Source organism: Lonchura striata, chromosome 3 (genome assembly GCF_046129695.1).
Source record: "Lonchura striata isolate bLonStr1 chromosome 3, bLonStr1.mat, whole genome shotgun sequence".
In the NCBI taxonomy this organism is placed as follows: Eukaryota; Metazoa; Chordata; class Aves; order Passeriformes; family Estrildidae; genus Lonchura; species Lonchura striata.
Window position 1 is genome coordinate 89477529 of NC_134605.1, and position 18281 is coordinate 89495809.

General features: G+C 39.1%; 1 protein-coding gene across 6 annotated transcripts in view; it reads left to right on the forward strand.

Annotated features, from left to right (window-relative positions):
- Positions 1-18281, forward strand: part of DST (dystonin) — a 283474-nt gene that overhangs the window by 205146 nt on the left and 60047 nt on the right. For all 6 annotated transcript variants that reach the window (XM_031504425.2, XM_021551192.3, XM_021551193.3 and 3 more), the window contains 6 exons: positions 386-881; positions 1829-3303; positions 13006-13167; positions 14206-14376; positions 15622-15788; positions 17972-18131. In XM_031504425.2, the coding sequence (XP_031360285.2) occupies positions 386-881; positions 1829-3303; positions 13006-13167; positions 14206-14376; positions 15622-15788; positions 17972-18131 (2631 nt within the window). The remainder of the gene's footprint in view (positions 1-385; positions 882-1828; positions 3304-13005; positions 13168-14205; positions 14377-15621; positions 15789-17971; positions 18132-18281) is intronic.

The following is an 18281-nucleotide window of genomic DNA, read 5'->3' on the forward strand; positions in this document are numbered from 1 at the left end:
CAGAATACACCTTCTTTGAAGTTTTTTCTTAAGGGAAATATCAAAAAATGTCTAGGAAAGAAGATGCTTTTTGAAAAAAAACAGCACTTATTTTGCTGGGTGTGGTTACTTAATTACTGTAGCATTAACAGAATTATTTACTTGTATCTCCTAGTTGAATTTTATTAGATGATGTGTAAATTCACCTCATTTTTTTTCTGTTTCTTTCATGTAAATACATAGTTTATGTAAACAACATAGTTTATGTAGAAGGCTTTTAAACTTGGATACACTCAATAATAGAACTTAGCTACAACAAATTCTACTTTTGTTTGAATGATTTTTTGTCAGAAGCACTTTTTTTCTCATGAAGTAAATTCTTCTTAAAATTCTCTTTTTTCCCTAGATTCTACTAAAAGAGTTTGACACCAGAAAGCCACAATATGAGCAGTTAACTATGGCTGGGCAGGGGATTCTGGAGAGACCTGGTGAACATCCACCCTCACATGAAATTGTAAAAGAGCAATTGGCAGCTGTGGCACAAAAGTGGGACAGTCTAACCAGCCAGCTGAAGAAGAGATGTGACCGAATTGACCAAGCCATTGTGAAAAGCACAGAGTATCAAAGTTTACTCAGGAGTCTCTCTGATAAACTAAGTGCCTTGGATAGTAAACTCAGCAGCAGCCTGGCTGTGAGTACACAACCTGATGCTGTGAAACAACAGCTGGAAGTTGCTAAAGAAATGAAGGAGCAAATAGAACTGGAAATGAAGAATATAAGTGCAGCACAAGCTCTTTGTGAAGAGCTGTCAACACTGGTTGGGGAAGAGTACTTGAAAGCAGAACTTACAAGACAGTTAGACAGCATCTTAAAATCATTTAAAGATATCGAGCAAAAATCAGGTTGGTATTTATTTAAAGAAAAACAGTAAATAAGGCATAAAGTAAGGCAAAAGTTTGTGATAGAGGTGAACTGAGCCTGGTGCCAGCTCTCTATTCATTCCAACCCCCAGACAGTTTTACATTAGAATTTAGAAGAATCCCCATGCCTTGAAAAGGTAAGAACAATGCTTGGGATCTCTAGTGAATAGTTTGGGAGATAACTTGGAGTAAAATAGCAAGGCTGCTTTTGTCATGTCTTCCTTCAGGTGCATCTTCACTGAATTAGAATACCAAAAGATGATGCTGTTCATTGGGCTAACCAACTTCATAGGGGCAGAGTATAAGCCAAAATAATAATTTCTAGGCAAACATCAGTTAATGGCCTAGTGAAACACAGTGGTAATTGTATAAAACTGCCTGTGACAGAAGTGGGCTGATAGTCTGCAGCCTTTCCTTGCCTTGTGAACAACAGAACTGAGCAAGTAATACATTTCAAGTGATATAATACTTTGTGCTCCCTAGCAGCCTCAGTTTTGGGTTTTTAATTTCCTCTGTTCATGAGGAACGCCAAAGAATCTCCCTAGGAAGGTGTATTGCCTGTAGGCCATGAGTTAGACACTCCTGGCTTATACCACTTAATATTCCCTGTGGTTACATTTCCTAGTACCATGAATCACAAATGTTTGCTTTTTACCACCAAAATCTGCTCAAATGGGATCCATGTAGACACAAACTGGATAAGCTCACGTCACTTGATTCTCTTGCCTTCACTGCTCTTCTGTATTACAGGAATGAGTCTGCCCTTTGCAAGAAACTTGGCTGTCTGCCAATCAAATTCCACATACTAAAGGACTGGCTTGCTTAAACTTAATGTTCATGCATAATACAATCAATATTAGTTATTATTTTTTTCACTGTATACTAGCAGGTTCTGCTAATGAACCTCTGTGCTGCCTTCTCCTTTGCAGATAACCATGTTCAGCAGCTTCAGTCAGCGTACGACACTTCTCATCAGTTCCAGCAGATGTCTAAGGACTTTGAGGCCTGGCTAAGCAAAAAGAAAGAAGAGCTGAACCAGGCTCGTCCTGTGTCAGCCAAACTTGATGCCTTGCAATCACTAATTGAAGAACAGAAAGATTTTAAGAAGACGATGACAGATCAGATTAGTTCCTATGAAAGAATTGTTGCAGAAGGAGAAAGTATCTTACAGAAGACTCAAGTAGATGACAGAGCAGAGTTACAATCCCAAATTGCCACACTCAGGAATAAGTGGGATGAAATTAATAAAGAGGTGAAAGAAAGGGAAGATAAATTAGCAGATTGTCTGGAGAAAGCCCTCAAATATAAGCAGCATGTAGAAAATCTGCAGCCATGGATAGAGAAGTGCCAAAGCAACCTGTGTGAATTGAAAGTTGGCGTAAACCCTGTTGAAATAGAGGATTCTATTGTTCAGGTGCGGGCATGGCAGAAGGACCTAGATAAACACCATGGGATGGTGGAACTATTAAATAATTCTGCTGAAAGTTTGCTCAATGCAAGTCAAACAGATAAAGAAATTATTCAAGAAGAAACTAAGGTGCTGAATCAGAATGTGAAAGTGGTTACAGAACAGTTACATAAGAAGAGAGAGTGCTTGGAAAATATGGCACAAAGAGTGAAAGAGTTTCAGGACTCATCCAGGGAAACCGAAAGACAGCTTAAAAGTGCCAAAGAGCATCTGGAAGCTCATGACTCACTTGGACCTCAGTCATTCAGTAACAAACATCTGACAATGATGCAGGCCCAGCAGAAAGCCTTGCAAGCTTTAAAGCCTCATGTTGATTTAGCAAAAAAGCTTGCCCAAGACCTGGTAATAGAAGCTTCTGATTCAGCAGGTGTTTCTGACCTCTTACTTCAAGCTGAATCTTTGGAGCAGGAATACACTGCAGTGAAGCAGCAAGTTGAGGATAGGTGCTCATTCCTAGAGACCAAACTTCAGGGAATTGGCCATTTCCAAAACAGCATCCGAGAGATGTTCTCTCAGTTTGCAGAGTTTGATGATGAACTTGATAGCATGGCTCCAGTGGGGAGAGATCTCAAGGTACTGCAATCACAGAGAGAGGACATAAAATGTTTCATGAAAAAGCTGGAGGATCTTATAATGAATAATGAAAATGCTAATAAAAATTGTAAAATTATGCTGGCCACAGAAGCCGAAGCTTCTCCTGATCTTGTTGGTATAAAGAGAGACTTGGAAGCTCTAAATAAGCAGTGCAATAAGCTACTAGACAGAGCAAAAGCCAGGGAAGATCAAGTGGATGGTACTATTTGCCGTGTTGAGGAGTTTTACACTAAGCTAAAAGAATTTTCCACTCTGCTTGGGAGAGCTGAAGAACATGAAGAGTCACAAGGTCCTGTTGGAATGGAAACAGAGACTATTAATCAGCAGCTGAATACATTCAAGGTAGGAAGATTGCTTTTTACTATTACAAAGTATTTTACCACAATACCACTTTATTAAACAGCATAGTGAAAGGGTCTGGTTAAGTGCAGACCTTAGAGGAATCTTGTTTCACAGCAGTCTGTTCTGCCTGTATGCATTTTATCTGTTTTAAATGGGGATCTTATGCTCTAGAGAAGATTTAGTTTGCTACAGCTTGGCAGACATTGGGAATTTTAAATCTCAGCTCTCAGTTCCTGCAGCCCAATTCCCTCTTCACCTCTCTTCACTATCTTGTTATCTTCTGTAATCCACTTACCTTTCTGTTTTTGAGAAACTGCATATTGTCTCTATTTGATGTCCATTTATTACACAACTTTCATCTTCAGTGGTGTGAATTTTAGACTCCAGTGTTCACATAACAGCCCATATTCACTTTGCTCATCTGAGTAGTTTAGGGTTTTTTCAACTGGGTTTAGCATATTTAGATTTAAGATGTTATCTTTTACCACTTTCTGTTCCGATACACTGGCCAGTTTTACCTCACCGAATTCCATCCTTACCTAGAAACATCCTAATAAAAAGAAAACAGGCAAAATAATCCCTGTATGATACTGGGATTTTTCTGTATCATCCTCATCTAAAATGCACTCCAAGGCTTCTGTGTGTAGCTTTTTTAATATGCCAGCTAGAAATCCATGTCCAGCTCAAAAAAATGCATTGCAGTGATAGTGAGTGTTAATTGAGCTTTGCTGCTAAAGTAATTACAGATATTTTCTTCAGTTAGACCACAAGAAATGAATTTCCAGTGCTCACCACAATGATTTATAGATGTAAGCAGTATTTGAAAACATAAATCTCCTAGTGGCTATATAGTAGCACTGAATATTCTACACAGCTTTGATTTTGTTCCAATATAATATTGATTCAAATGTTTGTATGACTTGTACATTAGTTGACACTTGATTATAAAGCCAAGCCTTCATTGCAGGATTTGATAAGCCATGCTGTTAAAAATTTGATGACCTTGGAAAAGAGTCATTACTTGGCTGGCCAACAGAGGGTGTATTTTGCTTGTTTAAGCCATATTGGAAAGGAAAAATTAAACCAGAAAATTTTCATCTTGGAATTTCAAATGGAAGTTACTGTGAGTTTTGGTGAACTTTGAGAATGCATAAATAAAGACAAAAATCTTGAACAAATAGTTACATTATGAGGAGATTCCATCAGACTGGGAGGATTAAAATTGTATGCCAGTCTATCCTAACAAATCTATCTCAATTTAAAAGAGAAACAAATGGCTTTTCTTTGTATATGGTTAGTAAAACACTTTGGATATTGGAAAATAGCAACAGCTTCTGCTGTGAATGCTCTTGCTTACATTTGCTGTACAGGACTTCAGTTGTAAGCAGTTTAGGATCTGTGATTTCATGACATTTGTTACATTTTCAAACATTATGTATAGCTTCAGGTCTTTGTATATATATGTACAAATATGTATTTTATTATAGAAAAAATGTTTCTGGAGTGTTACAACCTAATGAGCAGACGGTAGGAAAATCCAGTTCCCTGTGTGTTGTCCCAGTGTTAGAGTTCATCAGGGCATTGGACACAACACAGCAGTTGAGCAGTTTGGGAGTGAGAGACCTGTGCAGACCAGTGGGGTGACAGCATCCCTGGTAATACAAGAGTTTATGTGGTAAGAAGACAAAAAAACTTTGGAGAGACATAAAGGAGAACAGTGATAGCAGCATGTTTATATCCAGAAGTCTACTCTGGAGTTGTATTTATATGAGATATTTATAAGCTTAGAAATGTGTTTTGCTTGAAGCAACTATTTTAGGCCATGCTTTTGCTTATGATTAAAAATACAATGCCATTAAACAGGAGGTGAAGAATGATGAAAAAGTGAAGTGGTTGTTTAAATAAGTGAAAAGCAAATGCAGAAATAAAACAGCAGAGTGAGGAGCCTTTGATGAAAGGAAATAAGGAGACCAGAATGGGAAATTTCACTAAGTGAGAGTGTAGTTAGTGAAGAGATACTGATAGCAGGAGGATAGGGATCAACTCGCCTAATGCTTGGTGTCAGTGCTACTGGGGCATATCAAAATTACAGTAATCCATCTGTTTATACTCTTTGCTCTTCCAGAGAACAGTTCTACCTGAGGCAGCAAACTGCAGGGAGACTGGATCCCACAGATCCTGCTCCACTCGTGGTGTGTTTGTGTTTGCTCACACGTTTGTGCACGTACGCAAACACATGCAACCTGAAAATGTGGCTGTGGCCACAAAACCACTGTCTGGCTCCTTATGTCTTTAGCTTCTGTGGTCAGCTACAGTCAACTTCAGTTCCTCAAGAGTAAAGCAAAAGAGTTGTTCTTTGGTATAGATCTATTAACATGGAATCTTCACTCTCTTCAGGGAAGGATCTTGTATAATGAGCCAGAGGTGGTTTTTGTGGTTTAACAAATTTTTATGTACAAAGAGTTAGAGCTGCATGCATCTTCTTGGCATGACATTAAAACACATAATGTTTTTTTAAAAAATAAACTGGCTTTGAGCTGTATTACACACATATATATTTAAAATGCATATGCATACTTGTTTTATTTATATTTCTTCTTCGTAATGTACTTATTCCAGTCAGTATAGAATGTTAAATTGAAAGTAGTTGCTGTCAGTGTTAAGTTGTAAGTAGTTGCCATTAGTGTTAAACTATATTTATTTACAGTGCAGTTATAAAATTTACTTTCTGTAAATGACATTTTTCAGAGCAGTTAATTTCAAAGTAGAACCATGACTCTTACTTCACTTCAGGTAGAGTATAATCAAATGAAGAATTTATCTCAATTAATATAAAACACACACAAAAAAGTACTAATTAACTTGGCTTTGTAAGACACTTCTTACCCCAAAGTTTGTAAGCAATGTGTACATTAGTCCTGAAAGGAAATCTCAGTAAATTAGGTTTGTTAAGGTACACTGAGTCTGCCACCATTCTTCAAAAGCAAAACAAAAAATAATTGTGCAAATGGACAGAGCCAAACACTCTGGGTTTGAGTAACTGCACAATGCTAGAATGTTTGCAGTTGGAGAAGCATTTGCAGCTAGTTTCTCTCTGAAATAGAGAAAGAACCCAAAGTTGGATTATTTTATGCCATTCTTCTTAGTAAAACCAACATGTCACTATTACAGCTTTCATGAGTATATGGTTCATTTGATTTTTGCTTTTATTTTTGGATTTATAGTAGATATAGTCATTAGAGGTTGCCTTCTAATTGGAATTTATGGGAATTTTTAGGTAGCCTGAGTATTCCTGCCAATAAGCTTGAACTAAGATTTTAATTGTCTTATGTTATAGAACCACAGAATTGTTTAGGCTGGAAAAGACCTCTAAGACCATTGAGTCCAATGTTAACTCAGCACTGCCAAGTCCACTGATAACTGTGTCCCTAAATGCCACATCTACACGTCTTGTTAGTTATGTAGAAGGTGTCAGTCCTCTGATTTTTGCTTTGAAGGCAAATAACGTTGAAGGCATAATCAGAAGTTTCTCTTTAAGTTCCTCTTTGAGCTAAGTGTTGCATATCCCATGTGCTGTTTACAAACCCTAGAATAAGGTACTAAAAGCTTCCATGGGATTTACTACAATTCAGGTCTGTATTGAAAAGCAAAGGTAATATAAGCAAGTATGAACATTTTTTAAAGTTGCGTTTTGAAAATTACTTACCTGTCATACAAAAGTCTTCAGCAGAAACAGTGAAAAATGGTAATTTTTTAACTGTTTAAATGGTAAATTTTTTAACTGTTAAAATAATTTTGCTGTTGAACAAATATAGACCAATTTCAGCTATACACTTCCCCTATAAAATCATGCAGCACTTTCTGAATTTAGCAGCGATCTGTCTGGTTTTGGTTGTTTTGGGTGAAAATAACTATGGATGATAGGACCTTTCTTCAAAAGTATTTAAAATTCTTTTTGCATCTTTACTATTGTAGTATATTCTCTGCTAGAGAATCTAGAGAGGTGATTATCTGTTTGGCATAATCCAAATGTTATATGGCTGCTCACCAGAGAGGAGGAAAAGAGAATTTGTTTTGCATGACCTTAGTGTTTTGATATGTTAGCTGACTGTTTATTAAGTAAATCAATAAAAATAAAGTGTGGTATGTTTGTATTGCTTGCATACAGTGCTTCCTGCTTCTTGCTTGATACAGAACGCTCGAGCTGATTGTAGTGAATGCAGTGTGTTAAGTTTCAGCACTAAGTGCCTTATGCTGTCCTTAAACTGAGATCGGAATTGTCCCTGAAACTGATGTCTGCTGTCACACCAGCAGCTCAGGTTATTAGGGGTTTGGCTTCTACTGGAGTGGAGCTGCTTGGTCGTGGCAACTCCTCCTGTGCTGTTGGCAAGTTTCCTGTGAGTCTCCCAACCCTTCCCCTCCATGATTATGAGCTAGAAGTATAGGTGGAGTGTTGAACTGTATTTAAAAGGTGTCAATTTCCAAAACCAGAATCTTTGTCCTGATAGGCTGGTTTAACGCTCCAATAACTCCTACTTGGAGAAAAAAAAAAAAAAAAAAAAAGTCTTTCAGATTAGGGCTTTTTTCTCCAATATTTTAATGTTTCTTTCAGTAGGAGCTGAATTCTTCAGGAGCGGCTGCCCTGTCAGCCAACACCATCCTAAGCTCTTGCCTCGGGGCCAGTGACCAGACTGAAAATAGTCAAAACTGGACTGAGCTTTGCATGTCAGGTGGAGCAATCCGTGACTATTCCAGCACCTAATCTAAACACTAGGCGAGTTTGGGGGATGTCTTTCTTTCTTTTTTTTTTTTTTTTTTAAGTAATATAGAGGTAAAGTTTCGGTGTAACTTTGTAAAGGAAGCCTCCATTGAAATGACTGCTTTATGAGACGGGGCGATGGCGTTGGTTACAGCGCCGCTCCCCCCCTTCCCAGAGTTTCTCCGGGACGCGGCCGGGGCGGCGCGGGCCGCTGGAGCGGGCTGCGGCGGGAGTGATGTCACCGCCGGAGCCTCCCCGCCTGCCTGGCCAGCCCCCCGCGCGGCACCGGGCGGGCAGCGGGGCGCGGCGGCCGCGGCGATAAGGAGGCGGCGGGCAGGGCCGAGGGAGGGGAGACCCGGAGCGGCGCTGCGGGCGCGGGCGGGCCGGTGGCAGATGTTTGCTGGAGAGCGAGCCGGGCGGCTGCAGCGGGGCGAGCCGGGGCCGCGCCGGCGCTGCACGGCGGGGGTTTCCCTTCCCCGGCTCCTCGGCAGCTGCGCCTCGGAAGCGAGGAGGAGGCGAGGGCAGCCCGCTGGCTGCGGCTCGTAGTCGGGACCTGCCGAATGTAAACCTGCCGTGCCTTCGGGGAACGCGCCGCGCTTGCTCGGCTCCGCAGCTGCCTTAAAGAGCTCTCCAGGATGGCATCGGGAGAATCGGTCTGAAACGTTCGTCTTCCGACGCTCTGCTCAAGGGACGCGTTGGCTTGGCTGCCAGAAAGGGATGTTTTCCTGTGGAACTTGTGGAGGCACCGCGAACAAACCTTTTACAAGAGGAGGATAAGCTGCCTTTTAGATCAAGGTTATTTATAGCTACTGCCAAAAAAGTAAAGGGCTGTTTTATTATTCTTACTGCTCTGGATTTAACTTATTTCCCCCCACCCCCCAGGATTTTCTCCGTGCCTTGGTCAGGACAATACAAGCCACTGTGGATTCTGTCTTTTTAAGCTGCCACACCATGTTTTATTTATAAAGGAGATGGGACCCTGCAAGCCAGCTAAATGGATTACAGTTAAGCAGTCATGTACAGAAGATAATGTACTGCCTTCTGTAACACTTGTTCATTTGAAGGCTTATTTGGGAGATTTCAGATACAGATTCTGACCTGGAAAAATAAATTAAGCCTTCCACTGAATATTTGACATATTTGGCTACTGCTGGTTTCTGCTATACCTTGTTTTTCTGTGACATTGGGACATTTCTGTTACTTTCTTACTGAAGCACTTTATATTTTGTGGGGTGGAAAACCTCATATCCAGGTAAAGTCAAATTTAAACACATGCACTGATTATGAATGACCTCAGTCACTTCATATCTTATGATGTATATTTTCGTATCTATGCATCTTATGCTAAGGGCAAGTTTACTATTTCTTCAGATTGCTAGTGTTTTTTAAATGTTTGCCCTGAATCTGTGAAAACGTAGGTATACTTGTGTAAATACTTTCAACATGGGGAAGCCACTTAGCAGGCCAGACTGTCTACGTCAGAATCCTCCATGTGTTGGCAAAGGGGAAGAAGATGAAGATCTAAATATTGAAGACTGCTACGTTCCCCAGAGGTCTATTTATGACACTGTGAGGCTGAATGAACAGATCGATTCAGGCTCCAAGGGCAGCCTCTCATCGAGGCATTTCACAGACCGGACCTTACCCTACAGTCACAGAACACTGGACATCAGTACTTTGTGCTCCAATGGTGCCCTTTCTTCTTCCAGTGTTTTTGAGCTCCGAAGCCGTGAAGCTAACAAGTTAGATGAAAAAATGATCTTTGATGCTCTTAAGCTGAACAGCGATATAATTCGGACAGCTGGGTTACCCAAGGCCAAGGCTCACACCGAAAAGAAGGAGCATAGGCGATCGTGGAGAATGCTTGTTCCACCCAGCTTTCCAGATTACACTAATAGAAGTGAAAGCTCCTTTAATGAAACTGCTGATCTGTCGGAGGCAGCTAGACTAGGCAAATGCAAATGGGGTACGAATTCTTTTACCTCGGAAGAGGATGATTCTGGTTTATGCAGCCCTCCAGCAGAAAGGGAAGATAAACAAGATACACCGTTAGCAGAGGAGGAAACTCAAATACAAAGTCTGTCTTCTGCAGAAGATATCCATGTAGTAGGTCAGTTCAGACCATATATCCCAGCAATTTGCAGAGAGCAGCAAGCCCCACTCCTTGCAAGCATGAGTGTCCCTGTCAAACAAAACTGCAGACTGGCTTTGCATGACATTTTACCCTCTGGAAAAGGAAAACAAAACAATGCCCAGACATGTGAGAGTGATCAGGAAGAGATGGAGGGGAAATGCTCTCACTTACAAGGTTTCAAAGAGCAAATTCTGTCACATGAAGATCCTCTTCAAGATGATGAAAGAAGTATTACCCCTGACAAAAATGAAGTGGAAAATGCATATGAAGTTCATGAAAAAACTAAAACACAAGTCACAACAGTAGAGGAGGATTATGTGGATGATGTATCTCTTCATGTAGATGTTTATTACACTAATGCTGCTGTAAATACTAGTGACTTGGATTTTGCAAAATATGAAATTTTATCTGATACGGAGGAATGCAGTGTAGCATGTACAGGCTCAAATGAAATGGGATTTTCTCTTCAACAGCTTGAATTAGATAGTACTGTAAACTGCCCAAAAGTTTTCCCAGAGAGAAATAAAGGCAATATCTGGACTACTGGCATCCAAGAGACCTTGGATACAGTCTGCAATGGCCTCTTGTCCAATAAGGTAACTAGAAAAAAAAATCCATAGATTTGTGAAATAGTTGTGGTATAACCATAAAGATATTTGTTTCAAACTCTAAGTTTTGCCATCATTGCAAAAATGTAACTTTAAAAAAACTATTAATTAGGCAGATACCACTTGGATAGCACACACGGGGTGTCCAAAACAGGTGAAATAGTAAGTATGGGAAATGAACTGGGGGCAAAGTCCGAGGGGATGGTTGTCACTCCAGCTGTTTTGAGCAGGGTTGTTGCTGCCCAGCTGCTGCCTGTTGCTCCCGACCTGGAATTGCCTCCGCCGTGCTCGGTGGCTGTGGTCTCAGGCAAAGCCATTCAGGGGCAGCTACGGCCATGTGTTCGTGAGCAGCCTTACTCATCAAGGTATAAGCAACAGTATCAGATGGTTGTGGTTTCTAAAGAAGACAGATTAAAGGCTCACCGCCTCTTCTGAAAGATGCCTTTTGCATTTGCGTGCCAGAAAGCAGATCTGACGTTACAGTAGTATTTTACAAGCACAGGACCTTGCAGTGCTTTGTGAGTGGTGGATGAGGTAGGAGAGCAAGGGAAGCTTTGTAATAAGGAAAAGGGTGTTTGTCGGGTCTGTAATTTTTTTCTTCCCACTCTGGTTGAAATCTGAGATACTTCAAGCTTTGTTGCTAAGTTGTTCTGGTAAACTTTAGCCTCAGCAATAATTGTAATTTATTTTAAGCTTCTCTCCACAAAGAATGTGTGCATTTTTAAAGGGCAGATTATGTAGATCAGTCCTCTCTGTGGTAGGATGTTGTTCTCAAACGATGAGATTATAGCCCATAAAAGAAGAATTTTTTATTGATTCAGTGTTGAAATATTATTCTGCCTCCTCCTTACCCTACAGTCAAGAAAAACACATGCATTTTCCTTCTTTTAGGAGCAGCCAACTCATTGCACACTCTCAGTTTTTCAGTTTTCATGTAACCACAGTCTTAGGAGTTTTTGGTGTTTTTTTTTTTTTGTTGTTTGTTTGTGGGGGTTTTTTGTTTTTTGTGTTTTTTTTGGTTTTTTTTTTTTTTTTTTTTTTGTCTGTAGGAACAAATCTCTTAGGGATGCTTAATTTATTTCGTCCCTCATGTTTAGTGTGTTTGCAGTAGCTGCTAGATTAACTTGTCAAGCTGGTGGAAGTGTGCTCAGCCACCTGAGGTCTGCAGCTTTAAAAGCAATCACTTGCCACAGTGTGTTTGGTGCAAGAGAGGAGAGCTGCTGGTACATTAAGAGTGATCTCTGCTTTTCAGGATGCTGAGAAAGGTTGCTTTGAATACACAAAGTGTACACCAGAGCTGTTACTGAATGCTGCTATAGAAATTGAAGGATTTAGGGTCAAAAGTTGAGCATTCTTTAGCATTGTTTATTCATTGGTTATTTTTCACTAGCCTGTGTAATTAATTCAGGGGCTTCGGGCCATTTTCTGATCTCACTGACACTTGTGTCAGTGCAGCTTAATGCTGCTGAATACAAATGGAGATTTACATTGCTGTTGCTAATGGTAATAATCTGGCTCTGGAAAAGCCTAAATACCTGCAGGAGTAAAATAAAGCAAACACAAAACTGCTCAAAGTGCAGTTGGGTACGGTAAAGCCTTGGCAATTAGCAAGAGTATCCTTTGAATGAAAGCCCATTTCCCTGGGTGCCTGCCGGGATACCGTTTCAACAGCATCTGTAGTGCTTCCTGACTTGTTACCATTCTCCTAAACAGATTTTAAAATATCTTCCTTCACTGTTTCTTTGACTTAAAACTTTGGCTTTAGTCCTAATTTGGAAAAAATGCCCACTTGTCTCTCTTGGTCTGTGCCATTTTTTGTTATATTTTATACATAAATAATTAAACAGATGAGTTTGTCCAGTCTTTTTTTCCCCTTCTATATCAGAAGTTTTATTTTTTCAACCCCCTAAACTTTCACCACTTCTCTTTTTCTCTGTCCCTTTCCTTCCTATCTAAAGCTACTAATGGAAATGTATGTCATTTCCCCTTCTGTGATGTATTGAATTTACTCTGTTTAGATTGAGCCTATTCTGTTTAGATTTATTAATGCTTTTTTAGGAAGGTCCTGACAAGGAATGGCTTCCTTTCTTCTAGACACCAGTTTTAAGTAATGTTTTTGTTGTATACTGTCATGTAAACACCATGTGCATTTTATGACAGAAGTTACCATGTTTCATGTCTATCTTGGGTTTCAACTGCAGGTATTCCAGAAAGAAGAAATTGAACCCTTACAAGTAAAACAACAGGAAGTAAATTGGTTGGGTCAGGGCCTTATTCAGAGTGCTGCTAAAAGTACCAACACAGAAAACCTTGAACGTGACCTTGAAGATGTCAACACCCGATGGAAGACTCTTAATAAGAAGGTTATTATCTTGTATACTATCCTGCTTTTGTTGTGTTCTGCCTTCTGGTTATTTGCTTGCTGATGTCTTTCAAAATACAGGAAATTAAATATTCACTAAGAATATGAATTGTATTTGCTTTACACAATTACTTTCTTTGTAATTTGAAGGATAAGTTTTATATTGTTAATAGCCAGAGACGTTGCTGTCATTTATAAGGTTTTGCCAAACTTTCTGTAGGTCTGTTCTGGGTTTTTATTCAGGAAAGACTCACAGAATCATGAAATGGTTGGGGTTGGAGGGGATCCCTGGAGATCCATTCCCACTTTCAGTCATTGTTTGCATGTTTTTTTCCAGTTTGTTCTATTTGCTCATGTACACTGTTGTACCTGCACAGAGCAATGGTATAGCCCAGCTTTGTGTGACTTTACAACACTTTAAAGATTGTTTTGCTTGAGGCATCAGAAAGTAACTGATTTGAAAAAATGGCTGTAGATGTTTTTCTGTACTTTTCAGAAGTCTTCCTTCAGCAGTAGCTGCTGTTGGGAATGGAAAGGGTGGGGAGTAAAAATGGTGCTCATCTTCTGCTCTCTTCCTGAAAGAGTGATGCAGCAGAACCAAATACACCTGAGGTTCACATATTTGCCTTCTCCTTTCCTATTTTTATTTCTCACTGATGGCATTATTGGGATTTATTAACAGCTGCTACTTTGAAATCCTGGCTCATTCTTTCTATAAGAAAAATAAAGACCATCTGAAATGCAAACATCCTGTCAGTATATTTAATAATACTGTGGCTATATAAAGCAGTAGTAACTTGTAAGGAATTACTAGAGCAGGCTGATTTACTGGGAGTTAGTCTGTTCTTTTCATTGTTCATTCATGGGTCTCCAGCCCCAGTTAATGAATCCAGATTCATGCTGAATTGTGACATTCTGCTGTTATGAATAGTTACAAAACAAGAGTATTTATTAGTGATATTGACAGAGTTCTACAGATTTTGACTAATTATTTCGCAGAAATAAAATGAATAGGTGACATCCTCTACTGTTTTTTCAGGTTGCCCAGCGTGCTGCGCAATTGCAGGAAGCTCTCCTCCACTGTGGGAGATTTCAGGATGCCCTTGAATCTCTGCTTAGCTGGCTCATTGATACAGAAGATCTTGTGGCTAATCAGAAACCACCATCTGCTGAATTCAAAGTTGTCAAGGCTCAAATACAAGAACAGAAGGTAAGTGAAATGGTTTCAGAATCTCTCTCCTTCCACTGGATCAATGAGAATAAATTCCCAGTCTTTGGCAAATCATAATATCTGTTCAAGTGTATTTTATTACACTGGAGTGTGCTGAGGTGTTTAAAGGAGCCATCTGTTCAAAACTCAATACTATGTCCAGGGTTAGGAAACGTGCTCATCTTTGATATAAGACAGAGTGATACTGTGCAGTCTGAGCTCCAGTTTATTAACATTATCTGGAAAGGATGTTAAAGATCCATTGGAAAAATAAAGTAGAAAATCCAGTATTTGGCCATTTGAAAGGCAGGAAATAAAACCTAGCAAATTTTCACTCTAGTACTACCAAAATAAGATTGCAGATTATGGACTTAAAACTTGGCTCTTGATCTTCATGTGATCATTTTTGGTAATTAGTTGGAATCCCATTGGGAAGTGGCCTGTGCTAATGTAGAAACTTTATCAGTGTCATCAACTTTGGCATATTTTAATAGTGGTTATAGAAAAAAGCTGATAAAACATACAATTCATGCAGTTGGACTGTGTGGCCCACTGACACCCAAGGATTTAATATAAATTTATGGCCAATACAGGCTGCTGTCCTGGAATACCTGCAGTGGCAAAATGTTAACGTTACCAAAGGCACCTAGGGAATGGAAGAAGGGAGGATTGCAGACAGAGGCACATTTTATTCTTCACAGAGGAGTTAATGTACTACACTAGATTGGTGAACTCAATTGTATCTCACATAAGTGATGAGTTGATTATACAATAGTTTTAGTATCCATTTTCCCATCTCTCTGTGTATCCGAATTACCTCTGTGATGCCAAATCTGGCAGGGCATGCAGTTTTCCCATAATGTTCCTATAACATGTAACTTAATTTTAAATAGCTGGATTCCCTCAAGGGTTTTATGTAGAACTTTGTCCTCTGTGCGTTCACTTTTTGGGCTGCCACACATCCTTACCTCAGAGAAACCAGGGTTGTTGTTTGGGCTTCATGAAACTCCAGTGTTCTTAGGAAAGCAACTGAGAAACTAAAATGAGCCTGCGTTGGTCAGGGTTGATGTGTGTGTTACGTGCACCTCTTTGATTAGCTTTGTTCACATTTTTATCACAATACAGGCATTGTGGTTTAGTTTTAGTTTGTTTTTTTTTTTTAACAGCTTTTCAAGAAGTCTGCTGTTGTTACATTTGCATTATTGCAATATTTCTTGATAACCTGGTTGATTGCTCTCTCTGCAGCTTCTGCAGAGGCTGCTGGATGACCGCAAGCCGACTGTTGAGGCAATCAAGCGCGAAGGGGAGAAAATTGCGGAGTCAGCGGAGCCTGCTGATAGAGTGAAAATCTTGAAACAGTTGAGTTTCCTGGACAGTCGATGGGATGCCTTGCTCAGTAAAGCTGAAACAAGGTACTTGAAATTCTTTCATGGACTTGAAAAATGTAGATATAGCATGTGATAGATGTTTAGAAGCAGCATGTGGAACTCCATATTGTAAAGTATGATCATGCTTTTGCTTGCATTATGTCTTTGTGTCTTCATGGTGATATAATGGGTCCTCTGAGGGAAAACTGGAGAAAAGTGACCTGAAGAGACCAAAAGCTCTTTAAATGTGACAATCTACTAGGATTAACTGCACCTTCTGAATATTTTATCTCTGTTAATTAATTAGAATTGCAAGTGTTTTGAGGCAAGCACAAGTTTTATAATAGAATCAAGTGCAAATTTTAAACCTAACAAATAATAATGATATTCTGTTGGAACTTCAAAGTTCCGAATTGCTACAAAGCGGCACTCAATTCTTTCTTTTTTTTTTTCCTTTTCTTTTTTTTTTGTTTTTGGGTATCATCTACATAATTAGTTTCTGCAACTCAGAGGTCATTGTAATGTAAATTGCAGATGCGTGCCAAGTACTGAGCTCTCTTGATTTTCAAGAAAAAAAGGACCTTTAACGTAATATAGATACAGATATTTATTCTAGCAACACAGAAAACCCTATCTCTTAAAAGGCATTGAGGTCCACTTCAAGTTCCAATTGAACAAAATCAAACAAAATCCATGCACACAGTATCTGTATAAACACAGACTTACATCTATGAGTTCTTGTCAATGTATAAGATACCTGTACAGTTATGAACTGTAAAGTGTCTTTGAAGAAATCTGTGTTGAAAGAGTTACTGAACAAGTTTTCTGGGTGAGGATTTGAGAAGGACAGTATTTTTCAGAGCAGAGAGAAGACTGCATGAGACAGCTTGGAAAAAGGCCTATAATTGAGAGTAAGAGAGGACTTGGAAAGTTGAAGAAAAATTTAAAGTGCACAGTGAAACTTTACAGTGAAGAACAAATGGTTGTGTTGGTACCTAAAGTAGCATTGAGCTAACCTCACTTCTGCTGTCTTCTGCTCCTTCTGGTAGCCTCTCTTTAGCTGAACCTGTTTTGTTACCTCATACTAATAATAGGATTATTTTATTAGGCAACCACTAATAGACCATTATTTCCTTTTTTTTTTTTCCTTCTTCTTTTTTATTGAAGGAATCTGACTCATTAGCTGGGGTAAATGTTCATGTCATGTTTAATTTAATAATATCCTCCCAGTCTAGTGATATCTAATTACAAATGAAATTTCAGCTCTTCCCAAGCCATTATTAGCTACAAGCTTGTCTCCATTGTTCTTTGGCTGGTCTCTAGAAATGAAGAAGGAATTTGAGGATGATTCTGAAAACTATGTAGAGTACCTCACAGAGTGTTCCATGGCTTAGTATGTCAAGCTGCTTTGTTTATAAGCCTTGGAAAATACATATAAATGTAGCTTTTATCTGGAATGAGATCCTTATTTGAAAGACATTACTGTGATGTTTTCACATAGAACAAATCTCATCTAAAAGTCTTGAATGACATCTGTTCAGCACTGCTTGTAGAGAAAACTTTGCTGTAATCAAGAGTCTTCTCTGACATGTAATAATCTGAACCAGAAATGTTTTAGTCACTGCTTTTCTGTTTTTAGGGATCAAGTCTCTGTGCTTTATTAATGTTGTCTCACTAGCTTCATTGAGAGCTATTATCCAGGACAAGAAAGACAAATTTAGAACCAAATAATTCTGTTGTCATCATTGAAAAAAATGTTTAAAGATATTTTACAACACTGAGGAAGCATGACAGTATGTTCTGGTTCAGTAAAGCTTTTGCCTAACTTTGAAACATGTATAATAGTCAAGGGAATGTAACTTTATGCTTTAAGACAGCTGGAAACTTGAAAACCATCTTAACTGGGTATTCAGCCAAACAATGTTTTGCTGAATTGAGTGCTACATTATTTTTAGCAAACAGTATATGAATAAAGTTATATTATTTTTATTTTCAAAACTGGTATATTAGCCTTGGAGGTATTTGTTTGTTTGTAATTTTATTTGATTTTTACTTTACCTTGCTTTTCATTAAGTATCATGTCTGTTTCATTTGGTGACTGGTTGCTACAATGAGATTGAATTATTTCTGGAGTGTTTTGCAGAGGATTCAAGGGATTTTTTTGTTTATTAAAACTGTTTGACACTCACTTCATCACAAAAGATAACCATTCCTGGGTGCATTGATAGGAACCGTCAGCTGGAAGGCATCTCGGTGGTAGCGCAGCAGTTCCATGAAGCTCTGGAGCCACTGGTGGAGTGGCTGACAACCACAGAGAAGAGGCTTGCAAATGCAGAACCCATTGGAACACAGGCCTCCAAACTGCAGCAGCAGATTTCTCAGCATAAAGTAAGATACAAACCACTCACTTGCTTTGGTCATACTTTTTAGATCTTCTGTAAACCACAATGAAACTGGTAAATCTGTTGCACTGTACTCATTTTACCATACCGTTTCATTTTTTTCCCCTTGTAATTTAAGTTTTATACCTTTATGTTG